The following is a 27,978-nucleotide window of genomic DNA, read 5'->3' as shown; positions in this document are numbered from 1 at the left end:
TTGTCACTTGTGCTGGTGCCTCCTACATGGTGTATGGGAGCCTGTTGCCAAATGAACTGGGAGTGCAGAAAATCCCATGCAATTCACTCTACTGCTTTCCAGCCAGGAGGATGCTGGCACAAGGACAGCACAGGTGTCACTGCTGGCTCCTGCACTGGCATCAGTGTTCCTCTAGACCCACTCCTCTACTCCACAGCTGTCACTGGAGGCCCAGAGCAAAGTTCTAGCAGACATTCAGCTGGTAACTCACCTTTTCCCCACCGTGCACTTGGAGGTTTAGACCCTTCAGCACCAGATCCAGGCCCTTCCTGTACCTCACTGAATAATTCACAAACTCCAGCTCTCCCTTGGATGGCCAGTTTTCTGGGGGGCTCTTGCCCTCAATGATCCAGGGAGCCTGAGGAAAACAGAATTCACACATAGGTTTGAGAAAAAATAATTCAAGCTCAGATAAAAGCATTTTACCTGAGAAACAAAATCTCCATGATCAAATAAATTTATAATAATGGGGAAAAAACATGGGGTCCTAAGTATCCACCCATTTGTCTTTGTTGTGAAGTTAACTGGAAACAACTCTGAGCACAGAGGGATGAATCCTCAATGAATATGAGTAGTTTCCCATCAGGTTTAACAGAACACTGCCAGTTCTCTGCCAGCTCAAGCTCTGGTTTATAACATTTATCTCACAACTTGTCTAGCTACCTTTTTCCTTCCAGGTTAAATATTTGACCTCCAGAACCATTTACTACAGCTCTCCTCCATTTCCTAATTCTTAGTGTGTACACAGGACTAACAAACCAGAGTGTCCAGACAGCAGCTTTCCTGGCACAGCTCCATCTGCCACCTTCAAAAGTCTTTGGCAGCAAAGGTAGGTGTTTGGATGATTTCCTGGATTAGCAGTACAGCATTCCTAGAAATGCTCTCTGATGGGAGGTGAGGACTGATTAAGCTGATTAAATAGAAGTACTACTGAAAACATGTGTAAAGCCTGATAATTGTACTGCAGCTCTGCTCATGAGCAGGACCATGGCACGAGCCACGCAGGTGAGACTGTGCATCAAACACTTCAAACACAAAGGGACCAATATTCTGATGTGAAACTCATCTCCTGTGCTATAGCCACTCACAGCAGCAGAAAATGAGATGCTAAGCACAAGCTGCATGACAGCAATAATAATTTGGAGCTGTGCTAGCATAAATTACACTTCAGACCATGACATTTGTTCAGGTTAAATGATAACTCTCAGAGGAGGAACCATCTCTCAAGAGCCTCAAGAAGGATCATGTAAATGTGTGCATTAAAATTTTCAGCTTGCTGCTGAGCTTGCTGGACTCAAGGTAGCTGACCTCTGTTTCAGTTTCTGAATACTCTTTTATTCTTTCCACAGCCACAATATTGGTTTCAAGTTCAGAAGTCATTCGGACCATCCAATTTAGAGACAAGGTCACCTTGGGGAAGACAAGGAACAAAATATCACCCACAGAAGAACAACACATATCATAAAAAAAACCACACAACCAAAACAAAACAAAACTTCAAAACAAACAACCCTCCCCAAACAAAACCAAAACACTCCTCCCAAAAACAACCCCACCAAAACAAACAAAAACTCAACAAGAACAAAACACCAAAACCCCCCCAAAAAAGCCACAGAAAAACCTAACCCCAAAAAACCCCAACAACAGTAGACACTGCTATTAAGATATGGATTCACATTAATGTTACAAATGAGATAATTACCTTTGTAATAAAGTTAATACAGTTACTGGGACAAGAAATATGCAGATTATCAAGTATTTGCATGAAGAAGCATATGATGATGCTTCTTGCTGATTTACCACTTGACCCTCTCAAAAAAAGTTAGATGGAAGTCATTCCCCAAATCATGTGTTTCACTGGAAAACTGCTAACAGCAACTTTGCACACTCATGGTATCTAAAATGCTTCTGGCAAGAGTGAGGCCATTAAATCTGCTAAGTTCTCCACAGCATGGGCCAGTACATTTTGCCTTGTCCAATTATAAATCCTACTGATCTGCCTGTAATTACCTGGACACACCAATGTGCTGCACAGCAGGATTGATGCACAGCACATTAAACCATGCTTCTCGAATGTCCTGTTCTTGATGTTCTGAGCTTTCCCAGGTCTCCCATGTGCCACCCCTGAGGGTACTGGAGTGCAGTACAGCCTGGATGCTCCCCAAGTGCCCTGAGATCTTCCTTCATGTGAACTTGCTGGTGATTTCAGCACTCAGTGTGAATCTGTTTTCCAAACGCTGCTCATTTATATATTTCCTTATTAACCCCAGCTTTAGCAAGCACTTAGTTTATTGCTAATATATCCACACCATCTACAAAAATATAAATCCCCCAAAAAAGCTGTAGCATGTACCTGCAATGCATAGGACACTGACAGTCCCACCAGGCCAGCATTCAGGCTGTTCCTACCAATCACAGCAAAAAGGGCAGCAAAAAGGACAATGCAGTTCCCCACAAACTCAACTCGGATGCCCAGCCACCTGGGAAGAATACAGGTGTGTAAGCAGAGTGGGAAAAGGTTGCCTGGGGCCAATTTTGCAAACAGAGTTACCTAAGTGGAAGCCAAAAATGATGTTGTACCTGTTTGACACTATGCCAGGATAATAACTCTTCTGATTTTCATCTACCTTCAGATCACTGATGTCCACAAAGGCCTTCACTCTCCTGTAGGCTCTGATGACACTGGCCCCTGACACAGTCTCTGAGAAGTGGGAGTAGATGGGGGATCTGCTCACAGACTCCAGGCGCTTCAGCTGGCGCGAGGTTGCGACATAGAACCGCTGCCATTTTTCACAGGAAATTGAAAGGCTCATGAAATACTTTCACTTTTTTAATTAACAGTGAGGAATTTCTTAGGTTAAGGATTTGAAGGGGATTGCTACTAACGCACTTCAACCCTCTGAAATATTGTCTATAATTAAGAAAAATATCAAGAAAGTTACTTTTACATCATTCCACAAAAGAGTATTAGGTAACTGCAATTCCCATAGACTCAAAGCTGAATTTATCTAAGTCCCTTTAAATTTAGTTAATATAATCTAGCAGAATGAATCCATTTGTAGGAGCCTCATTTGCCAAGAAAACAAATTGTGCATTTGCACCTCCATTATCAGGTCTCTATTTACAGTCTGTAAAATAAACTTGATTATTGCTCAGAAATCAATAAAATTGATGCTTTCTATTTTCAACATTTTAATTCCTCACTACCTTGGAAACTTATCAGTACGTCAAATATATACACACTTTTATATATTGATATGCACAGCAGTGCTGCCTCTAGCTCTAACTTTTTATTACTTAAAAGCTAAAAAAGTGTATGTCTATCTATTTCATGGCCACATGCTGCAGGCCATTTCTTTTTCTGAGAAAAGTAAATAATGTTTTGTTTATATAAACACATAGCTACTTTAGGTATTTCCATTTCCCTCCAAATCAACGTTGCTTTTCCTAAAAAGAAAAGGAATGGGATAATGGCAACAGTCACCATACATTTTTCCAGCTACCTGAACAAAGAAGTAGAGAATTGCCAGTGGGACTACAACCACGGTGAAGAGCGGGGTGCTGGCTATGATAACGATCATGGTGGACAAGGAGGTGAAGAATGTCCCCAGGAACATGAGGATGGTGGGTGGGATGACCTCGTCGATGACGTAGATGTCCTTGGAGAAGCGGTTGATGATGCGCCCGGTTGGGGTGGTGTCGTAGAAGGACTGGGGGGTGTGGAATTTGTTCTCCAGCAGCGCAGCATGGAGGGTCCGGGCAGCGTTGATGCCCCCCATGGCCAGGGTGAAGGAGCAGATCAGCACCAGGAGCCCTGGCAGGTGAGGAGCAGATGTGTTATCCCCTGATGTCCACGATTCTCAGCTCCCTGACCCTCGGCAGTTCCTGTTGTGCTCCAAGCTTGTTTTGCTTCACTTTATTCCCTGCCCACCCTCTCTTCCTGTGCACATCAACATTGCTTCCTAAGACACAGGAATCCACAGGATTCACCATCCTGTCTATGGAAAACAGACACACAACCATCTTTCTGCTGTTTTCCTCCATGAAGTCATAATGCTGCAACTTCACCCTAATTCTTCATCCCCTTCTGCACTGAAGTTTTCATGCTTTCTTTCCAACTTGCCTCTCTCAAGTTTCCACATTACCTGTTCAGCCCCCCACCCCACCCCCCAAGTGCTTCACAACAAAATTAGAAGTGTTGGGCTGAGCTCAGAGTGTGTAGCTCCAGGTTCCATGAGTTCCCTTGCTTAGGACAGGAGCTGGGGGGCAATTCTCATAATGCCACAGAATCACCTAGTGGTTTGGGTTGGAAGGGGCCTTTAAGATCACCTTTAAGACCACCCTCACCACCACTATCCCAGGCTGCTCAGAGCTCCATCCAAGCTGGCCTTGGACACTTCCAGGGATGGGGCAGCCACAGCTTCTCTGGGCACCCCTGTGCCAGGGCCTCACCTCCAGCACAGTAAATAATTTCTTCCTAATACGTAATCCAAACCTACCATCCTTTTAGATCACTAGTAACGGGTGCCACAGCTTTCTGACCTAATACCTCATGCCTAAACATTGGGGCATGATGATTTTACCTGCCCTCACCTTGCAAGAGGCCCAGGGCAGCATAGACCCCAATTCTCATGGCTGTGTTGTGCTGAGTCCCATTTACTACGGGCTCGTTGGTCCAGTCACTGAGCCACACGTTGGCCCCGATGGCAGCAGCATTTTGGCAGCAATACAGGAAACAGATCACCAAAGAAATGACAGGGCCGACAGCCTTCATGTATTGCCAGAACACCGTTAGCTTTACCTGCAAAATCACACACCAAAGCTGCTTTGCACAACCCACACAAGAAGGAGTTTAGAGAGAATTACGTGACAGAAAAATTCCTTGTGAGAGGAACTGCTGACAGAACTTTAACACACTCTGACACCAGCCTAACTCAAAACTGCCCAAACTCCAAACACTACAGAGAAAGGTTCATGTGCCTGAGCTCCCTGTCAGGGTGATGGCTTTCAAAACAAGTCAGAAAACTCTCTGAAATACTCTTCTCCATGGTGAGGATCTGTATTTCATTACTTTTGTGGGGTTTTAGCTTTTAAGACTATGCCAGAGTGGGGAGGGAAAAAAAAAAGGGAAAGAAAGAAAGAAGCCAGATCAAATAGCAGCAAAAGATGGGTAATAATAGGAGCCAAGATTTTGAGGCAGAAGAAGCAACTTGGCAGGAGTATCATACTCAAGACTACTTTAAATGGCCTATTTAAGGAAAAGTGTTGAACATGCCTCCCCTCTGTGTTTTCACAGCAACTTAAATGAGGTACCAAATGCTAATGCACCCCAACAAGAACATAAACAGATTATGTTTATGGCAATAAGTAAAGGTGCTGTCTCTAGGATAGTGCAAAAAGGCAGAGAAGCAAAAAGGGACACAGACTCAGGACAAAACTCAGTCCTTAGAAAAAAGCATAAGAAGGAATAATTAAAAGGCCAAGTGTTGTTGATTAGGGACTTTGAAGGCTAAAATAATCCATAGAAAAAGCTGGTCTGTGCCATGGACCATGTACTTCAGGCTAAACAGGACACACTGAGCCTTCTGAAGTGGAGGGAAAGGTCTTTTTTTTAATCAAACCTCTTCCATCTGCTGCTCCTTTCTGTTCCTCACTTTTACTTTTATGTTCCCATCCTATCTTTTTTTTTTTGGTTTTTTTTTGGTTTTTTTTTTGTTTGTTTTTTTTTTTTTTTTTCATTTCTCTCCCTGGTCCTAATCAGGAGAAATACAGCCCCTTCGTACCTACCAGCACAAAGTGCTCTGGAGTTGGCTTGGCAGGTATTTAGGAAGAACAGCCCCACTGGCAAGCAGAGGCAGCTGGTTCATGTAACCCAGTGCTGCAGCTGGACTCAGCAGCAGCCAAACAGTCTAAAAACCAACAGTGCTGAAAGCTCTGTGAGGCAAAGGCAGGGCTGATGGAGTGCAGGGCTCTGCAGTATCGGGTGACTGTGGAGGGAGCTAGAAGAGATTGGTTTTTTCTTTTTCTTTTTTTTTTGTTCTCCTAAGTCGGGCTAGCTAGGTGCCAAAATCTCTGCCAAAATCCCTAATATGAACGATCAGTTGCCACCAGATTAACACTTAAAGCCTGCAGATGTGATTTATACAACATACTTAAAAGAGCTGGATCAAATGTTAAAACAAAAGGGATATTTTTTTTTTTCAAAAAGAAAAAAAAAGGTAGAAAAGGGGAGGGGGAATCAAACCATACCGTGCCCGTTTCAGTGGTTTCAACCTGAATAAGTTTCTCGTTAGCATTTTTCCTTGGAACAGGAGGCTCTGCTGGCTTCTTCTCACAGATTCTTCGTTTCGTTGACATTTTGTTGGGACATTCTCCTCCCTCAGAAGACACTACACTAAGTTGCCTAGTTAAAACAAAAGTCATTAGGAGAAAAAGGCATATTGTGGCAGTGCTGAAGCAAGGCAGGGATGTAGTGAACTGGATTTATTCCCAGCTCTTCCACTAAGTTCCCATGCCAGCCTTACTGGCAGCTGTGAGTGTTTCTAGCACCTCTCTGCATGTTCAGGGATGCCAGAAATACAGGATCTAAGAAAGGCTATGGCACAGCCTGAGCTCTTTGGGAAAGGCCTTTAGAGGCTTCATGGCAAGGCAGACAATTCAAAGCAAACCCTGAGCTCCTCTGTTTTGGTATCAGCAGTAGCTGGACTGCACCTATGGGTATGATTATAAAAACCTTCCAAGATTTCCAAGGCTCCCAGGGGAAAGGTGCAATGCAAAGGGTTCATTTATCACACACCTGCCAGCAGTTCACTATTGTGTGGGTAAATACACACAGTGGTGTTACCTGAGAACCAGAGAGCTGCTTTTAGAAATTGGTTCAGTCCAGACTGAAAAGAAGGCTGAAGGAATAGATGTTTGATCTTCTTTGTGGGTTCACATTTATTTTTAAAAGGATACTAAACCAATTTATTTATGAGAGGAACTTGAGTAAACTGAAGGCCAGATGGAGAAGCAGCATATGATTGACATCTGAAAGATGTTTTTTACCCCAGACACAGACCAGAAATGCAAGGATCTCATGTTTACCTAAGAAACTGTTTGCGGACCTCGTTTGTCACGGGCTCGTTATCAGCCAGGTCTGTGTGGATGCTCAGGGTGTCCTCAGCCAGCAGCACTTCTTCCTCCTCCAGCACTGCAAGACAAGATCACACCTTGATTTTCTGCCACAGAAAAGCACAGAGAAAGGTGGCTATACAAAGGAAGAGCCATGAAAAACAAAACCCCCGCAGGAAAATCATAGTGCATAAACTTCCCCCTAGCTTTGTTTATATCCCTTCTGTGCATCACTTCTCCTAACAAAATTGCAAAGATTTTGTGAGGCAGGCTGGCTGCCAAATGCATTTTTATCACATCCCTTTAATCCATAAGAATGCCAGGCAATAGTGTTAGAGTTGGTTCTAGCTAAATTCACTTATAGGGCACATTCTAGGCATGATCCTGGAATGGAAGAGTCACATCAGGAGTGCTGCAAGCCTCTGCTGTGGCTGGAAGGTTCCATGCATGTTCCTCTGGCTGGCTGGAGAGCACCAGTGCTGTATTAACAGAGCTTGGGAACACTATCACACAGAGGAAACACCCACCAGAATGATTTTATCCTGCATCATTTTGTCAGAATCAAACCAAGCAGAAAAGCAACCCAAGATTAAAATGTCATTTGAACTTTGCTACATGAAGAATACCCCAACCACATACAAAGAGAAAACACACCAGACTCTGGGTAGCCCCTTTGATAGCAAGCCCAGTTTGTTCTTGGCTACTGTGTCTTCCTGCTGAGCTTGACCTTTCTAATTCTAAAATAAATTCCCAAGTTTAAAATAATTTCTAAGACAATAATTGTTTTCTTTCTAGGATAAACCACATGAAATTTTAAAAGAAATTTGTGAAAAGATTTCTCAGTAACACAGACCTGGCCACAGACAATAATTTTCACAGTAGTACAGAAAGGCAAATGCCAGGTTGCCATGAAGAACCAGGGGACACTTTACAGAGAAAATATCTGTCATCTTGTTGACTGAAAAGTACATGTTTTAAGAAAAAACAATACTGTACTTGTTGGTTCATCCTCTTCTATGTCTTCATCCAGTGCATAATTCCGGAGGAATTCTGCAAAGGCCTTGTTTTGTTTCAGAAGCTCTTGGTAAGATCCCATTTCAGAGATCTGGCCATCTACCAGGACAATTATATGGTCTACCTGAGGCAGGAAGCTAATGCTGTGGGTCACCAGGATTCGTGTCTGGATAGGGAAAAGGAAAAAAAACACATACCCCTCATTTGCATTGTGGGGACTGACAGTACTCAGCAAGCCAAATGCTACCACATTTTTGGGACAGGGAATGAATTATTGTGTCAAGATAAAATGCCCAGTGAAATAACACTGTCTACATTAGGCAAATCAGCTTGGAATTATGTACATGGACTCACTTTGCTCCTACTGCTAACAAAAACAGAGAGGAAAGTAAACACACTGAATTATCATTCCCTCGTTCCCTTATGCTCATTTTCTTTGCAGCCCTTCCCTTATGAGCTCTGAGCTGATCTGAGAAGATGATAGCAGGAGTGGAAGGTGCAGCAAAGCCACTGTAGTTTGTTTTTGCCAAAGTCCTGTTTAACATCCATATTTGCTGCACCTTCCTGGCTGCACTGATTCTGAGAAACAACAATTGACACCACCGGCCTGTGCACATTCCAGCACATGCCTTGTTTTTTAGAGTTCTCATAGAGGAGGGATTTTAAAAGACAAGGCAGGTTTCTGCCTCTACACGTTCTGACCAGCCCACAGCTTTCCTGGGCATGTGTGAGCAGTGTTTCACAGCAGCCTGGGCTGTGAGGAAAGGTACCCACGTCACCAGAAATTCAGGAACGAGCTGGCACTCAGTCCTGGCTGGTGAAACAGCCCCCGTGTTCCTGAGATTGTGTGTGTGTGTGTGTGTGTGTGTATTTAAGAGGATCTAAACCCCAGCTTACTTTTCCCTTCAAGACCCCATCCGGGCCAATGACTTTGTCAAAGATGTGCTTGGCCACGTGTGAATCCACGGCAGACAGGGGATCATCCAGCAGGAAAACCTCCGAGCTGCTGTAGACGGCGCGCGCCAGGCTCACGCGCTGCCGCTGCCCCCCTGACAGGTTGATGCCCTGGAGGGAGACAGGACACAACAAAACACGTCACACGACACCTCTGACTTCTCATGGCTCTCACCCAGACCACCACTCTGCTGCTAAAATGAAACAGGAGACGCTGAAGAGAATAACCCACCCAGGGACGGAATGCCTCCGGATCTGCCTGCTCACTGCCAAGCTTTCTGTTCACCCAGTAAACTGGAGATGGAGTAAGTCTCTTTTTAATAAGCTCCTAGAGGGAGCTGTTAAAACACAGAACTATAAAAAGCGAAACTGTCAACCAGGATGTAAAATGCAAATTTCAAAGCAGGGCTGTGGCAGCTGGAACATCTTTCACTTTGCACATAACTCCCCATCTCCACACCATTTCATGAAATCTAGCTCAGACTTAGTGGCCTATGAAAAGAGAATATCTTTATTGGTAAACACAGATGTAAATGCTCCTCATTAAAATGTGTTAAGGGATGATTTTTTTTTTTTTTTTTACTTGAAGCACAGCCTTATGTTTCCTCCTTTTTTATCCCTACAGGAAAATGAAGGCCTTCAGTGATTCTGGACAGATGCACCTTTATCATCTATAACAAATAGAGGGTACTCTGATCTTCCAGAGCTCGATGCGTAATTCTGCATCACAATACACACACAAGCCTAAAGTTAAGAAAAGGTTATAGTCAAGTGCTTTCCAGAGAACTGCCCTGCATGTTTTGGTGTTGATTGTAGCAGAGATGCCATGGTGAAAATCAAATCCAATCAAGTGCTGACTTTACAGTATTCTCTCTTTAGCTAGAGCAGGAATTACCAGGCAGGTCTGAGCTGAGAAAAATAAAAATCTACCTAAAAAAATTACCTTCTCTCCTATCTCAGTTTGATCTCCTCCCGGCAGCACTTCCAGGTCAGTTTTTAAAGCACAGGCCTCCAGGGCATTTTGGTATTTTTCCTCATTAAGAGCTTGGCCAAACAAAATGTTATCTTTCAGTGTGGCATTCTGGATCCAGGCTTGTTGAGGCACATAAGCAACAGAACCCTAGAAAAAGGAGAGAGAGATAGAGAGAAACCTCTGACTTGTAACAAGCAGGAATTCTCGCTTTGAGTAAGATCTTCAGCACATCTATAGCTCCTGGTCCCTACACATTCACATTATATATATACATGTGCTAACTGCTCATGTATTGTTGATCAAATCAGGAAAGTAATTTCATATAAAAGTGGGCAAAACTCAAACACCCAGCCAAGCTGCCAGAGGAGCAATTAGAATTCCCTCTGGAGCCTGAGGTGCATTCTAAGCAAGGGCATAAGGCATAAGCAGCACATTTCCCTACCATCATTCAGTGGTTTCATAACAAACACCAACCTTCACAGCCACTTCTCCTTCCAGCTTTTCCATCTCACCCAGGAGAGCAGACACCAGAGAAGACTTTCCACAGCCAACATGGCCAACAACGGCAACCAAAGAACCACTGGGGACCAATATATTTATACTGTGGAGGAAACAGGCTGGAAATTAATTAAACATTAGTTTACTAAAGACATCAGAGGTCTTTAAACCAGGGCTGACATACACAGTCACGGCCTGACTGGATAGAACATGCAAAGCTTGGGCACTAATTTTTCTCTTCCCTTTCTTGCATAAATCAACTGTAACCAGAACTTAAGGAGCAAATGAAAACCCAGCATAATTTATCTTGCTGCTTGCTAAAGCAGGAGGATTATTAACAAACCTTCTAAGGCTCTTTGCTCTGTTGTATCAATCCATCAGCAAGTCAAATTGGTTTAACAAGCATTTTGAAAGTAGACAATATTCCAGAAGTATTTTGGGGTTTGATTTTAAAACCAAAAGCAACGGTGCTAAAGTAGTGAGTGAATACATCCCACCTAAAAAATGTTTAGACCACTTTAGAACTGTATTTCCTGTGCTGGTAAATAGGGTTCACAATGACACAAGAAAAACAGGACTTCCCCAATTAAAATCCTTTATTGTTTTCCCCACTGTGTTCTTAAAGGTAATACCTTAGGTCCTGAAGGCAAAATGATACAAAAATGACTGATGGATGCAGTCTCTGCTGCCAAAGTGCTTTTCACTAATGAAATCAAGCCAAATTTCTATTAACATAGATCCTGAGGCTTAACAGAAGGTATATATGCTTCCAGGCAAATTTTGTTTCTCTTCATTCAAATAGGCAAATGTGCAAAACATTCACCCCCACAGTCTGGAAAGGGCCTTTCCACTGCCACAGGGATGAATCTGCCACAAGACTCTTCAAGGACCTGACCACTGCTGGCACACCTAGGTCCAAACACAGACATCTCAACTGCCCTCAAAATCCATCAGATCAATTTGATTCGACAGTGCTTCAGTTAAAAATGACTATTTAAGGAATTTATGGAGCCTGTCTTTCAATAGGTAACTGTTTTATGCTGGTTTGTGTGGAGTTAAAGCCTTAGAGCCCTGTTCTATAAAGCCTAAGGACCACGAGGCACAAGCTCCATGTTTTAAAGGCAGAAGAGATGCTGACATGTGATGGATGCTTTTTACCAGACACCTTTCAAACAGACCTCCCAAGAGCCAGAGACCAGGGAGATGTTGAATTGCAACTGCACAAAGAAATCTTACTCTTTCAGCGTTGGCTTAAGCTCCTTTCCCCAGCTGAATGTGGCATTTCTTACACTGATGGCAGTGCCTGTGTGGCAAAAACACAACAACAGAGGGGCAGGAAATGTGTTACTCACAACAGCACAACTGAGAACAGGCTGACAGAGGGATCTTTATTTACACACACTGCATTTCCCTTTTCTGCTGGCATGGCAAGCACAGGCTCATGCCTCTGGGTCACAAGACAGGCTTGTTCAGAGGGAAAATGACTGAAAATAACTGCACCTTCAGCTATAGGCTGTGACCTGACAGATCTAGGCAGCTGAAAAGATGCCCTGCCTCACCCTGCCCTGGTGGGGCTGCTCCCAACACGTGCTGGTCAGCATCACCACAACTTTACTTCAGAAACTCCTTTCAGATCAGTAGGAGATCTCTGCATGCTGCTGACTTTGATGTATCAGATTAACTTGGACACTGCAGCTTTTTTCTTGCCACACCTGGCTCGCTCAATTGTTTGGGGATATTGTTTGGAATAGAAGTAATGAAAACTGGTCACAAAGTTCTTGAGCACTTGTGCAGTGTGAAAGGTTTGAGCAAGTCTTGCTGTCCACAGTCAGTGGATGCACTCCATAGTCAGTGCTGTTAGCATCTGGTACATTGCAGATACAAACTCAGGCCCAAACAGCTCAAAAATACAGCCAGAAACTTCTCTGATTTCCACATAGCCTGAACACCAAATGCTTTTCAGAGCAGTAGCTTCTTCCTTTTCTTTTTTAACCCAAAATTACCATTGTTATTTTCTTATTCCCCTTTTTCATAGCTCAACCAGTCCAAAAGAGATGTGTCTGCTGCATTTGCATAGTTAATAAAAATATCTTTACCTGGTGCAATCACTTTTGTTTCTACACAATTTGGATCAAGTTCATCATGACTCAGGAACTGCTGAATTCTCTTTAGGGAAACGCTTGTCTAAGAAAAGAATGTGGCATTATTTCATCATTCTTTTAATGAGGACTTAGTGCTCTTACTACTGAAAAGGAAAGCATGCACAGTGCCTTGAGCTTCCCCCCATGGGCTTCCTGAACAGTGTGTCATTCTTTCCCTGCCATGAGTCTTATGCTGAGATTCAAGCTTTTAACTGTAAAATTTCTCACACCAAGCTGAGTTTATCCGAGTGAAGCAAAATTCACACAGACAGGCTCACTCAGAAGATGTCAGGCTTTCCAATGCAGGACAGCAGGAAAGAAAGGATATTAAAAGGAAAACCAGCTAACAGGCAGATGCAAGGGATCTCTGCATTCCAGAAATCAAGGAGCTGTTCTTTCTGTTCAAGTTTTTCAGAACAACCTGTGCTCCAGGTCCTTCTTACCTGTGCAAGGTTGCTAATGACTTGTGGAAGCATATTGAGGGGAAACTTCAAGATATTGAACAAGGATAGGGAGACAAAAGCCTTTTCTGCATCCAGGATATTCTTCTCATCCACAGAGACATACACAGCAAATGTTGTCAATGCTACCTGAAAGCCAGAAATGGGAGTTTACTGCAAGGTGTCTGGTATATTCTGACATTTTAAAAGCACTCAGTCCTGACAGGCATCTTGGAAATAAAAGTATCAACCACAAAACTGGGAAATTTCCTTGTTTCTGATCTTTTCAACAAGCTTTAAGAATGACAAGTCCTATGGACAAGTTGGTACAGAAAAAGGGCACACAGAATAAAAGAACTTTCAGGTTTCCAGTGGCTACATTCAGTTGAACTAAGAGGTTCACGAGGTGAACTACAGGATTCAGGTAAGTAAAAAGGAAAAGCTGTTATCGGGTCATGGTTTCTTCCAGCTCCACCCAAGCAAATTTTCCCAATGTAAACTCGCAGGCTAAGCAAATGAGCTTCTATCTTACTTTCTCTAATCAATAGAGAAGGAAGTGAAATCCAAGTGATTTGCTGTGTTGCTGTAAGACAGGGGCCATCCACTGTGGAAGCACCATCCCGTGCAGCACACTCACAGAGAGCAGGAACAGGAATGTGCAGTGTGCAGAAGGGCAGTGACTTTCAGGAACTACAAAAGGGGCAGAACCTCCAGGCTGTTCAGATCACTCCTGCAGGGCTGGGCCTTAGATCTCAAGAAAAGTTGGCTGGAAATAGTTTTGACAACGGACTAATATGAATGGTTTTATTCACCAAAACTCTCTGCAAAAGGGGTCACAGTCCAGTGAAGCGGAAAATACAGGAAAAGACAAAATTGAGGAAAAAGCATTTCAGAGTTGGTAACATTATCATTTGGGCTTTAGTTTTCACATTAAATCAATCTCTTTTTTGAGCTGTAGAATAATTTAACAACTCCCTCCCTTACTAAAACAAGCAGGGCACTGTAACATGAAGGTAGAAATGAGAGGTAAAGACAGACATTGTCCTGACTGACTCAATTAAAGTTTCTTTTGCTGTTTTGCTATTCACAGATCTCTCTGAGGTTTCAAATTTTAGTTTCAATTTGTTAGGGGAAGTACTTTGAAGTGGTTGGAAATTCTCCTTTGACAGCTATTCCCAGCTTCCACTGGCATGCTTCATGCTTTATCACAAAATTCTTTAATACCGATTAACACAAGGGCTCTCAAGAACGGGGAGCTCTGTACCAAAGCACGTGAATAATTTCTTCAAAAACTTTACATTTTATTCCTATGCACATTAGCAAGCAGAAAGCCTCACATTTATCCTTCAAGGGTGCACTTGTACAGCTTAGAGAGCCATGCAAATTTAATTTACCAGGAAGGGAGCGCTGATCCAGGCAAAGGTGGACAAAGAGTTGAGATAGGCAGATTTTTTCAAAACTCTCAGCTCATTCTTCCGTATCTCCAGGACCTTTTCTGAAAAGGATGGTTCCCAAGCATAGAGCTTCAGCACCTTGATGCCACCCAGGATCTCGTTCATTAATTTAATGCGGGAGTCTTTGTATCGCATTTGTTCCACCTGGGTTAGTGGTAAACACAGGAGACAGAGAGTCACAGGACTACAGGAGAGTTTTCAACATATGTCTCACAGCTGTGGTGGCCCTCAGGCTATTTCTGAAGAGATGCAAAAGGTAATTACAGAAAGCCAGACTGTTATCAGTTTATTGTGCAAGCTGAAGTCTACCTCCAAAGAAGGAGAAATCAAAGGAAATGCCTGGAAAGCAGAGTACAAAAGCTTTCCACTCATTTTCACTCTTAAGAGCCACATTTTTAAACCATCTCAAAGATTCAGCCACTTCACAAAAATACTACCCTACGATTTCCTTTGATTTCTTCAGATTTTTTTTTTCTTCCTTGTTTGCACAGTTTTATTTCTTATCCCTTGAAAACTGTGGCTACTCCTAGGGATTTTCTTCCTATGCATTAAAATAGTTTTTCACACAGTTATTAAAATAACAAACATCCCTGCTCAAATTTATAGACAAAATTCACATACATATGCACAGCAAGTTATGCAGCTCGGAGCATCTCATAATGGACAAGGGAGAAAAGGAATGTTACCTGTCAATATCCAAGAGATTTAAAAAGCCTGTATGTCTCTTTAAGGCATATAATAATATCACTCTATTACTAAGGCTGTGCTTAAATGTCATAATTTAAATCCAACTCTTAACCTTTTTTGCACCACTAGATTGACTTTTAATTTCTTTTTTAATCTTCCAAACAATCTAATAGGCTGCATAACACAGTTATTGGATTTTTTCTAACATAAAGCCAGAGGGCACTGTTATATTGGTATTTTTTCAGCTTTCCCTGACTAGAGACATCTAAGACTACAAAGAAAGAAATAAAGGATCATTTTACCTTAAGATAATAAATGAAATTTGGCTCAGCTCAGTAGCAGTGAACATCAAACTGGCTTTTAGCATAAAACTCAAACTGTCAGGTTTTAGCTGCCAACTCTGAAAACATTAATTTGCAGCTTAAAGAACAGCATTTATTTCCCTTTGTCTAGATACTCCTAGAGGAAGATACCAGGTGAAGGGATATGGAGACAAAGAAACCTCTTGCTAATCCCAAAAATTGCTCCGGGGCAGGAAGAAGCCACTGGTTCAATGACATGCCTTTCCTTTAAATTGCATTCAATTCACTATGGAAAAAGTATCTAAGATGATAAAGTTATTAAATATATCAGTGTGTTCTTACTTATAACTAAATGGTTGCAATTGGCATCTTATTAAAAATCCCTGAACTCTTCATTTCTCATAGCACAGCTGCCAATTCCTGTAACATTACCTCCTCTGCTGGTACCTTACCTGGAATGCTCTGGTTTTTATTGCTATTGCAGAGTTAAATGGGATAAGTAAAACCATCACAGCAACTCCAGCCAGCACAGAAGCCCCTAAAGTCTTGATTTAAAAAGAAAGAGTAAGTTGTTGTACCCAAGTGTTCCCTACAGTCAGCACTAAAACAACAGTGATAGAAACAGAAATCAAGGTTGACAAGCTGAACTTATCCCAGTGAAGTGACTCCACAGAGCAACTGTGAATAAGAAACAGAAAAACAGGACAGAAACCACTAAATAAATAAATAAATAAATAAATAAACAAGAACAACTATTATTATCATTTTTGCTGTATTGGTGATAGGAATTTTTCTCTTGATTTTTCTCTGACCAGGGGAACTGCAATTACAGAATTAACCCAGTACCCTCAGTGTGAGTATAAGCATACAATCTGCTGGCTACCAGAGCTCAGCTTCCAGCAGAGCATTAACTCAAAGCTGCTGCAATTTAATGGCTTTTGACTCAAGATCAATATGGTTAAGTTGGTGCTACTGTTTTATGCAGTAAAAGACATTAATTGCACAGAAACAATCTGAAAGGCAGTGCTCAAACTGAACCTGAAACAAACCTGAAATAATGTCTCTGTAGCAAATGAAAAATTACAGTTATTCCAAGTGAGATTTGTTTCACACTGGTTTACACAAGACTTCTTTATGTAGCAGGATATAATCTCTACACATGACTTTTCCTACATCCAGGTTTTTGGTTTGGTTTGGTCTCATTTCCCTCAAGCTCTCATTTGTATCAACTACTGGGAACAAGAGTCCAAGACTGAGCCCATCAAAGTGGAGTAAAGTCAGGGGAAAGACAAAGGAAATATTCTGTTTCAAATGCTCATCTGGCCTATCAGCTGAACAAAATCATTAAGACCCTAAGTGAGGATGCACAGCAGTAAAAGCTATTTTACTACAGGACAGAACACTTAAAGTTTGCAAAAAACAGAGCGGAGGAGGGTCAAATTGGCATATCAAAAAAAAAAAAAAAAGGAAAAATAAAAAGCCTGCACATCATTACATCATTTAGATGAATTGTGAATAAAATTGTGACAATGTCTGTACCTGCCAGAGGAAATACAAAGCTAGAAATATCTGGAGTGGTGCAGACCACAACATGTTCAGGAAAGTCATCAGGTCCATGAAACGTTGGGCATCCACTGACATCAGGTTGACAATTTCTCCAACAGTAGATGAGCGCTTTGCTGAGTTTGTGATGGCTAAGGACTGACAAGGCAGAGAGCTTCAGTGCACTCACAGTCTTGATACACACAGAGAACAAATCCCCAGTTATTAGCAAAACGACACTAAGAAAGTGCTTCTCCAAAAAGAATACAATAATTCATCAATACATGATCTCTAAGGAACAAAAGCTCATGAAATGCTTTTGTTTATGAGCATCTCCAGCTCAAGCAGTATGTAGCACTCTGAAGAAAACCTCATTGGGTCTAATCCACTCATAGCATAAACATTTTCTTCTCCTGGATCCCTCTTCCAAACAGTGGAATGGTTTGGGTGGGAAAGGGCTTTAAAGTTCCAAACCCCCTGCCACGGGCAGGGACACCTTCCACCATCCCAAGGTGCTCCAAGCCCCATCCAGCCTGGCCTTGGGCACTGCCAGGGATCCAGGGGCAGCCACAGCTGCTCTGGGCACCCTGTGCCAGGGCCTGCCCACCCTCACAGGAAGAATTTCTTCCTTACATCTAATCTAAGTCTCTCCTCTTTCAGCATTTGAAGTGAACCAGTATTGGTATGTCTAGTAACCTACCAGAACACCCATATTACAGTACTGATCACTGGAAAATTCTGTAAAGTGGCAAAGAGGTACTCCTAAAACTCATCAAACCTCCAATCTTTTATATTTCAGGAGGCTACTCCTCTCCAACATGCCTTACCTTTCCTAAATATGTGAGAACAGAGCACACTTGCCTGGCTGTTATTCCAGCCCACAAAATGCTTCCAGCCTTACCTTTCGGTATATCACCCCAGTGATCCCAGTCCTCAGCCTCATCCCAGTAACAAAGCAGTACTGGAAGTGCTGATGAAGGATGAGTGTCTGCAGCACAGCACAGATAAACATCAGAGCTGCAATCAAAAATCCCCACCAGGCTGGGGCGTCTTTGTTCTTAATGAAGCCGATTAATACACTGTTTGTCAGCAGAGTGGGGAAGGAAAAGGAAAAAGAAACAAAATTTTAGAAACCATGCAGGAAATTTAATGGGACATAACACAGCTTCTCCCAACTTCAGCATCCTGCCACATCCCCTCCCTAAACACAAAAAGCAAACAGCTCTCCAGGACACAGGCTCAGTTACGATTTCAGTCAAACGACATTGCAGGGATCCAACAGCAAAACCTGCAGCTCTGCCAGTGAGAAAGTCCGTTTGTAAATGAGCCTGAAAATGAAATATGAAGAGAAACTCTTGGCTTCCCCTGAGAGTCAGGGCTTAACCACAGGCACGCTGTCTGAGCTCTGTTAGGCAGCCCCTTAGGGCAAGAGGTGAATGATAGGACAGAGCAAGGCAGTGCAGCAGAGCAGGCAAAACCAGCTTCTTACCCAAATCCTCTTCAAGCAGCCTGAGTGCTTCTGCCTGGGGTGTTTTCCCACAAAAAAAAAAGCTAAATTAAAAGACATCCTTCTGGATGGATGCATAGAGTCTTCACTCCTGCCTTTTTTTTGTTTTTGTTTTTTTTCTTTTTTGTAAAATGGTACCATTAAGCTGGTTATAGCATCTTTTGTAGATAAGCCCTTTCTTACCCCTCATAGCTGCTCTCATTGCCAGAGCTGCACACTGACACACAGCAAACAAGCAGAGTTATACATGGCAATGTCCAGTGCTCTCAAGAATCACATTTGTGATTTCAGCCTACTGACCAGAATACTGAACTATAAAATAATATATTTTAAAATGTAAGAGAATATTTTTAAAATAACTCAAAATATAGGACAAACAGAGGTTTGGCTCCATGGTTGAAACAATCAGCAGGAGAAAAATGGACCTGGAAACTACAAATAAGTCAACCAAAGCTTTGCAGTAGAAGCAGGAGGCTGCTACATCTTTCTTCTTCCAGTCCAGAAAAATCTTATTTCTGCACTGCTCCATTCATTGATGCTGCAAAAGGGAACAGCTTCAGGAAAACCTCTTCCCTGTAGTCCCAGGGATTCACCAATCTTTTTAGAAGCACAAAACTATCTTACATGCAGTCTGCCAGACAGCCATGACTTTTTTCATCTTCCCTTTCCATCAGAAAGGCATTTTCCCAGACTGCAGGAATTTAAACTTGAGAAGAAATTCACCATAATACGCCTTGAGATATCACTGAAACATATTCAGGAATTCATGCAAATTTGAGAAATTCCCAGAATAGATTACACTTAATGTGCTCTCAGGAGGCAGCCAGCAGCCTCCTCTTCAGCAGGAGCTCTGGGAGAAAGACAGACTGTCAGCTATTAAATGTCATCATGTTTGGTCAGACCCTCTTTTTAGCAAATTTCTGGGTATATCATAAACCACCCACAGAAAAACATGATGTCAGAACACAGGTTATTTTAAGAGATACTCAAATAGGAGCAGAGCCTTCTCTTCTCCCTTTCCCTACATTCACCTGTGACCTCCACCCAAGCTCCATTCCACTCTCATGCATTAACAGGACTGTGTGCCTTTCCATTAATAATTGTTAGGTAGAAATGCTGGTAATTCCACTATTGCTTTCTTCCTAGTTAATGATTATCTGAAGAATTCCTCACTTTAACAATACTAATAGAGAAAAAAAAAAAGTGGGCATTGTACAAATTCGTTTTTGGATCAGGCTGAGCAACTGGCCCCCTGGAGATGGGAGGTAGAGGTGTTCCTCATACAAAGAGAATTTGAGGACAGACCACTTCTCTCATGACCTCTTTCTCTGTTTTCTTTCTTTTTTGTTTTTTTTAATAGACCCACAATTTTCTTCCATACAGAAATTCACAGCAACTGTGCCTCTCACATTCTCACTGCTGAACACAACTAAGAGCACATGAACTCATCTAAATGGTCCAAAACCTTTCCCAGATGACAGCAGCATGGCCAGAGGACCACATACTTGAGCATCATACAACATCTGCACATCAAGTCACACCACAGCTGTGACCACCATCCCCACATGAGGATATCAGATGTCCAGAGACCACTAGATCCAGCCAGCAGTGCTTCACCTTGATTTCACAGCTAACCCTTTAGAAATGGGGAGAAATTGCTTTGGACTGAATCACAGAACAACAGGTAATTTGTAACTCAAAGCTGCCCACCAGTGATGGGAGATTTACAAATGCAGCATTTTAGTGAAGCTTGTCCAATTTACAGCTGAGTCCACAGCAAAGAACTCTTGTGTCAGGCATTGCAGAGGAAGGTGAGGGAGCATACACACATGGCACTGGGAGGGAAACTAACTCTGCATTTCCAAAACAAATGCCCTGTGCCAAAGCCAAGCCTCCACAGAGATTGCACATAGAAAACTACTCACAGAGTAAACCAACCTTAATAGCTTAGGGTTGACAAAAGAGAGTAGGTCTTGTATCAGCTTGAAGAAGGAACCAATTAAGAAGTATGGCCCAAAGGTCCTCAACAAAGCCTTGAGGAAGGAAGGTTTCCTATTGTGCTTTTTGTCTCTGATCAGGACTTCTGCTTCCTCTGGGCCACCACCAACATGATTCAGCACATGGTTTGATTTCTTCATGTATGACACATCCTCTTTCCTAGGGAAACAAAACAAGTGAGACAACTGACAACGAGAAAGGCGCTGCCTGTGTGAACTGCACGGCAGGGACACCCCAAAATCTGCACCCTCCTCTGCTCTGCTACTGACCAAAGCAAGACTTCCAGCACCATCAAGGTGTGCTCAGGACTCAGGATCAGCCACTCTTGTGCAACTGAGTCTTGTTTTCTTTTCTTTTTTTTTCCTGCAGTACTTATGGGGTGCAATCCACAGTTCAGAAAATCAATTACCATGGGATGAAAACGTGGCCCTAAGGAGGAGGAGAGGAAGGCTGGATTTCCTTAGAGGACAGACTTGACTTTGGATTTCCAATGTCTTGTACAGGAATCCTCAAAGAAGTGCTATGGACATCCCACCCAAGGCACCCTCACCTACTCCTTGCCTGTGTTTATTGTTCCATCAGTAGCAGTGCTGAACCTTTACCCTTATTGATCACACAGAGCAGCAGAATGAATCCCCCTGGGGAGACAGCCATTGCAGCAGGCACAGCACTCTCAAAATACAAAGTTTTGCATTCCTGGAAACGTGAAATTGAGTACAAACCACAGCACCTTCAAAGTTGGGCCGTCCCCAGGATCTGGACCACAGCTATCCAGATTCTTCCAGGACAAAAACCTTGGGTTTAGGTACCTAAATTTTACTCAGTTGACAATTAAGGCATTTAAACCCTGTTAGTCTGCAACCATTTTGTTAACCATTGGACTCAATAATTGCAGTGCTTTTTTCCAATCTCAATGATTCCAGGATTCTAGGATTCCTTTTGTGCTTTTTGCCTCTTTCCCTCTTCCAAATAAGCCAACAAAAGTGACTCTTCCACATACTCTTTTAGACTGACTGATGAAAAATGGGCCCAACATGTCCAAACTGCTCTCCAGGGCTCCAGGTAGGTATTGTAGAAGCCCCTTTGGGGTTTAGGTGACTGACTTCTGTTGCCCATCAACAAAGGCTATGCTCTGGGAAATTATTTCCTCTGTGAATTGCTCTCAAACATCAGCTGGGCAACTTTTATACCAGAAAATATCAAATTGCTGCTGTTTCCTGGGGGCTATGGGACTAGAGAAAAATTTCCTGAATGTTAGACAGGAAAGTTAAGTCCAGGTGAAACAGGGAGAAGGAAATTAATCTGGGACACATAAGCTTTACAAGAAAAAACAGATGGAAAAGACACCCTAGAAACAGTGAATATTTACCAGAAGGCATTTGAAAAATAACTTGTAAGTATTACCAAGAGAGGTTGAATTTATGATTTTTCATAAAGACTGTGCAGATTTTTTGCAGCTGGCTAGCTGCAGAGTCAAATAATTCCAACAGCCTGTGAGTATTCACTGTGATCACTGTGGCTAACAGTCCATGTGTATAAACTTGTCCACATCCTTTCAGAAAAAGCCATTTGCAAATCCCAATGTCTTTGCAGTAAAGCCTGAGGGTAGGGGGAGAACCTAAACCAGACAATTTATTTTTTCCCCCCCAGACAAGAACAAACAGTGTTGTCTTTGTCTTCCAGATCAAACCTGGAGAGTTTATGAGCAAAGCCTGGTTTTTCTGGCAACCAGACTGTTAAACTCATTGAAGGATTTGAAGAAACAAGACTACTTGCCCCTGACTTTGTGCTATTAAAAATGTTTATTACACTGAGCTCATAGCAAAGCAATGGTTCTCTTGCAGCTGGGAGTCCCAAAGGGAGAAAATACACTTTCAGTGTTTACTACCTGTAGTTAGATGAGGTCAGGTTTTCAGCAGTGTGTGGGACTGCTCACACCCAGCTTTTTATCAAAGCAAAGAGCATGTGTCTGGTTGCCATTACTCATAGCAGGGCAGATAATAGGTTCTGATATATCTCATGGGAAAACACTCAACTTCTCACTGGTGCTGACAAGGCCCTGCATCTTCAATATGTCTTCATAAGGACAGTCTCTAAAATAAAAAGCTACCTGAAAATGAGGGAAAATGCATTCCAGCTCTCTCTTCTCCATCCAGCACAGCCCTAACTTTTTCAGAAGAAACTGCATTTATCAGTAAAGTGAGTGAGTAGAAACTCCAGCCTTATAAGCAAAGAGAGGCAAAAGAAAGGAAAAATACTCTGCGTGCTTTATTTTCTATAGTAACATTTTAAATCCACACTGGTCTGTCCTGTAACTCACTGGAAACAAATTAATTTCTAGCCATCATTTAACAGTAACTCACAAGACAGCTGTGAAGCAAAAAAGATCTGGGAACAGGAGAAATGTGATAATCATTACCACAAAATAATTTTAAAGCTTCAGCTATGTCGAAGCTGCAACTGATTAAGTTTTTAAAAATAAATTACTATGTACACTACAAATACTTTCCATCACACTTTCAACATGTGTACAAATTGACACAGCATTTTTAATGTCATAAAAGCTTGCCCAGAGCAGATTTAATGAGAGTTAAAAGGAAAAAAAAGGTATTTACAATGCCTCACAAGCAACTATCACTAATGTTATTTGATAGGAAGGAATAGAGAATATAAATTTATAAGTGAAGAATAAACAGATCTTTTAGAGTTCCATGAAACCCAGCAACCTGGAGTACAGTGACTTCCTTTGTTTTTGCTCTTTTCCCCATCTTAGAATCATGAATACAGTTGCCACAAAATTTTACCTGAGCTAAATATGACTCATAATTTATGGCTAAATTCACTGCCAACTGGCCCCAGTTTATATGAATAGTTTCCAAAACACAGTGAATCCCCTGACAAAACTCCAGGCACGGTTTCTGGTTTCCTAGTAAAAATCTTCCTGGACCCCATGCACGATGGCTGAGCTCTTACTGTAAAACAGCCTGAGGGAGTAAGATTTATGTCTGTGCAAAAAGACCAGAACCCAGACAATGCACATTATCTGACACCATAAAAATAGAGACATTAAGACAGTGCGAAAAAAAAAAAAACCAAAAAAACCAAAAAACAACAAAACTCAAATAAACTCTGAAGCAGAACTATAACACATCCATTCAGAGCACTACTGGACAGCTGTTGGTGTTAGTGCTGGAAATATTTCAAATTTTAGCTGCAAAGTGGAACTCTCCACATCATATTCAGCCTTGCCAAGAAAATTACAATTCTCTCCTAACATCATCAAATAATAGGGTCTTTCCAATTTGGCAAAGACATGCATAAAAGTGAACAGAGGAAAGCTTCCACATGAAGAAGAAATCTCTACAATGAAAGGAAATGGAAGCAGAGGCCTCATTCTTATTGACATTTTTAATTTGAAACACATTATTTTCACATCTATTTGCTTGGAAACATTTTGGACACCAAACAGTGGGAGAAGGAAATAGAGTTGCACAACAGGTAGTTTTTTAAGATTAGATTAGGGCAGAACATGCAATAAGAAGGAAATCCTCTCAAGCAGGGCTATAACTGTATGCAAATTCTGACCCTTATCCCATTTCCATAAGAGACCAGGACAATTTTGCTGCTAGTTTTCAAGGCAACAGCAGTAGGGTCTCAGCAATACAGTGGGATGTCTTTTCCCCTCCTGCCTTTCACATGTTTTCATTTTCTTATTTTTACTACTGGGAAGTGAATACTTGCTCACTGCTGAGAGCCTTAAGGCTAAAAATACTGCCAGGCCAAAAAACTCAGGATGGAGATGAGAAATTCCTTTTGGTTTATGTGCCCAGAAGCTCTGCTCCAACATGCCTGGGAGGGAGGCAATTATGCAGTCAGACAACTACCAGCACAGTGGTGAAAAGTTGTTCATTTTCTACAACTCGACCAACTCCACAGCTTCTCTTCACACATCTCCAGCCTTTCTCCACATGGGAAGTGACACCACCTTCCCATGGGGGTTTTAAGCACCTAAAACGTGTGTTGGTGGCACTCAAGCCCCACAGGGCTCCTGCTTGCCTCTGCCTAGGCACATTAAAATAAGAAAGTTGGACTATTAGCGAGTGAAGAGCAGACAGGTTGAAGTGGTGGGTGCATTTTTAGCTGGCTCATTTTCATGGATGTGCAACTTGTGAGGGTTGACAGGACTCAGCTCAAGCTCTCAGGTTTGCAGACTTGATCATGTACTTACTGCTTGAACTTTGCTTTTTCTCTGTCCCACTCTTTACTCAGTTCTTGCACGACAGTTTTTGAAGTGTCATCTTTGTTCAGTGACCACAAATCCTTGTCTTCCAGAGGCCTTTTGTAGCCACGAATTGCCATGCTGCACATATGGAGAAAAACAGCCCAATTCAGTATGAGAAACAGTATTTACAGCATTGTCAGTAACTCTAGGACTATTAAGCTAACAAAAGCAAAAAGATACTCCACAGAAAGGGAGATGGGAGAATAATTATCACCCTTTGTTCCTTTTATTGATGTTTGCAATTAAGGAAAGGACATGATGTATTTCTAATTACACGTATTTTACTGAAAACACCACTTCAGAAAAAAAAAAAAAAAAAGAAGAAGAAAAAAAAGAGACAATGAAAACTAACTACCAGAAGCATTTGGATGAATCTGTGGTGTTAAATGGAAACAGTGAAGCTTTAGAAGTGAAAATAATAAAATCGATCTGGAATAACTGTCAGAGGTGAACAAAATGCAGAAGTGGAGCTCACTGGAGTTAAAGGAAAATCAGATTTTCCTGAAAAGTATAGTTCCTCACCTGTAAGGGGAATTTTGTCAAGGGATACAAACATCCTAGTTGCCAAGAATCTTACTTAAGGAAGCTGAACATTCTGGAAGTTTAGAAAGTTCTCATCCTCTCACTAAAAAGAACTTTACAGGGCTGTTACCAGGACAATAAGGTTAGATGGGGGAAGAATGAAGATCTCAACCACTGTGGAAAAAAAACTGGGTCTTAACACAACCTTTGACAGCTGTTCCACTTCTTTATCATGGAGCAGCAGGCCCAACCTCAAATTTGCATCTTTGACACACATATCTTTTGTCTGTGGCCTCAATTTGTGGTAATCACTGATATACATAACCCAGTTTACTTTCCCTTTTGCACAGAAAATGTCCTTATAAAAAAGCATTCACCCATGAACCCCAACAGGAAATGAAAAGCGCCCTGAGCTGGGTGAAAGGCTGCCACAATTTATCTTGTGGAGCACAGATCTTGGTTTAGGTTGTATTCCAGCAGGTGTTGAGCACGGCCAGGTTGCACATTCTATTTGTCGTGACACTGCTGCTGCCATAATTTGCAGAGAAGAAGTTTGGGCTGTGTGTTTCTAAAAAGGCAAATGTTCAAAGCGCTGACACCATTTCGGATGAAAGAGCAACCCAACATCAACCACTCACAGCAGGAAAATCTCTGTACTGCTCACTCTGTGCAACACAGATCACAAGCAGGTTTTGGGTTTGTCAGCTGCCCAACAGCTTGAAGAGAAAACTCACCTTGTAAACCACCAAAATGTCAATCTTGACAGGAACCCTGAATTTAACTCTGGACATGGATTCTATAATGAGTTTAGGGAGGGAAAAAAAACGAAAATAAATAAAGCAAGACATTCATCATTACTTTAATATGACAACAGTCTATTTTGATAATTTTTGGCGTATTATATGGTATATTACATGTATGTGCCTATGTCCTAATGAGCCATAAAATTGATTTCTTTCATTTCCCATGTCACACTGAACTCCTTTTATATCTAAAAATTGCTTCATATACTGCCTTTAAATCACACCTATAATGTGTAATGTCATTCCACAGTTTCTGAGATGTTCATTTTAGGACATGAGCTCAACTTCTCTCTCAGCATGGTTCAAGCATAAATCCAGTTATAGGGACTATTTTTGAATTGGAGAAGAAATTTAAGCTGAGACACCACTAATATCTTCTATTATTAATGTTTTTCCATATCTGTTCTCAACACATATAGAACTCATTTATTAAGACAAACCTCGTGGATTTTCACTAACTCGAGATGAATGTTAAGCAAGCAGAGCATCATATCCTCAAAAAACCCTCTTGAAATAATTATTATTACACTTCAATGCTCATAAATATAATTTACACTGCTGTGAAGCAGCAAGCAGCAGAGCTGCTTTCACTACACAGCTTCAAGCCATTTCTGATGACACAGATAATGGAAAAAGACTCCAAACCCCAGTATTACTCTCCATACCCAGTGTTTTGTACGAGGGTCACTAAGTAATGCCATCCCTATGACAATCCAAGGCTGCTTTCAATGCCAAGTACTCTCAAAACACCATATAGTATGTTAAATCCAAATAAAGCAATGAGAAAAATACTTACAGCATCTGGATTAACAGGGGAAAAGAACGGAGGCTTCTCTTTGAAACATGAAAGTATCAACTCAATGATTATCAAAGCAAAGTAGATGTAAAATGTGGTAAACCTGAACCTTTCATTTACATGGCCCTAGAGAGGAAAAAAAACACTGCAAATGATTGTTTTATTGTACTTCCAAGCTCCCCATACTCTCTCTCCTTTTTCACTGCTTCTTTTGGCAATTCCTTTCTTCCTCTACAGTTGAATACTGCAAAGCAGATCCCAGCAGGAATTATCTCACAAAAGTATGCTTGTACTCTGATAAGTGCCTAAGAACATGCTTATTTCCAAGCTTTACATTAAATCATGTCAAGTTCAAAGTTATACATCTTCACTGCATGCAGACACCCCCTGGAATCAGGTCTACATAACATCCTTTTAAATTACCTCTATCATGTCTTAAGCATAGGAATTGTCAACCCAGATCAGAGAACATCCTTTTGCTTGAATATCTTGTCACTGACAAGCAGTGAGTGTTAAATGCTTTCAGAAGAAGCTGCAGAAAAACCACTGCATTGCATAATAAGAGTTCCATCTGCTCTAGAGATATTTCCTTTGCTAATCATGAGTCTGCAATTTACCTAAAACTTCTTGCTGTGAGGGTATGTCCTTTATACAGCTCTTTCATGCCCTAATGCCATTCTGAATGTTCTCATTGTTCACTTAAAATTTTTAAACCTGAAGTGCAAGAGAAGGAATATTTGGTTCCGGGCAGTCACAGGAGGAGAAATGTTACCCAGACTTGTTCTAAGGCTCTGCACCCACAACTTCAAGATGATTATGGATTCAAACATTGTTAGTCCAATCTTTTCACTTATTAAAGTTGCCTCTATGTGGTGTTTGAAATGGTCTCACCAGATTGCAGCTATTATCTGAC

General features: G+C 41.7%; 1 protein-coding gene across 1 annotated transcript in view; it reads right to left on the bottom strand.

Annotated features, from left to right (window-relative positions):
• The window catches only part of ABCC3 (ATP binding cassette subfamily C member 3), a 52,825-nt gene that overhangs the window by 3,242 nt on the left and 21,605 nt on the right, over nt 1–27,978 (bottom strand). The window contains 23 exon segments of the mRNA XM_062506561.1: nt 251–397; nt 1,348–1,449; nt 2,393–2,519; nt 2,620–2,819; nt 3,543–3,853; nt 4,633–4,840; nt 6,289–6,442; nt 7,126–7,231; nt 8,149–8,332; nt 9,064–9,231; nt 10,064–10,240; nt 10,568–10,694; nt 11,828–11,894; nt 12,688–12,775; nt 13,176–13,322; nt 14,567–14,770; nt 16,068–16,160; nt 17,155–17,316; nt 18,059–18,236; nt 20,603–20,821; nt 24,891–25,022; nt 26,201–26,262; nt 27,066–27,191. Coding sequence (XP_062362545.1) covers nt 251–397; nt 1,348–1,449; nt 2,393–2,519; nt 2,620–2,819; nt 3,543–3,853; nt 4,633–4,840; nt 6,289–6,442; nt 7,126–7,231; nt 8,149–8,332; nt 9,064–9,231; nt 10,064–10,240; nt 10,568–10,694; nt 11,828–11,894; nt 12,688–12,775; nt 13,176–13,322; nt 14,567–14,770; nt 16,068–16,160; nt 17,155–17,316; nt 18,059–18,236; nt 20,603–20,821; nt 24,891–25,022; nt 26,201–26,262; nt 27,066–27,191 — 3,489 coding nt within the window.

Source organism: Cinclus cinclus, chromosome 20, assembly GCF_963662255.1.
Source record: "Cinclus cinclus chromosome 20, bCinCin1.1, whole genome shotgun sequence".
Lineage (NCBI taxonomy): Eukaryota > Metazoa > Chordata > Aves > Passeriformes > Cinclidae > Cinclus > Cinclus cinclus.
Note: the sequence above shows the minus strand (reverse complement) of the source record. Positions and strands in the feature narration are given on the sequence as shown.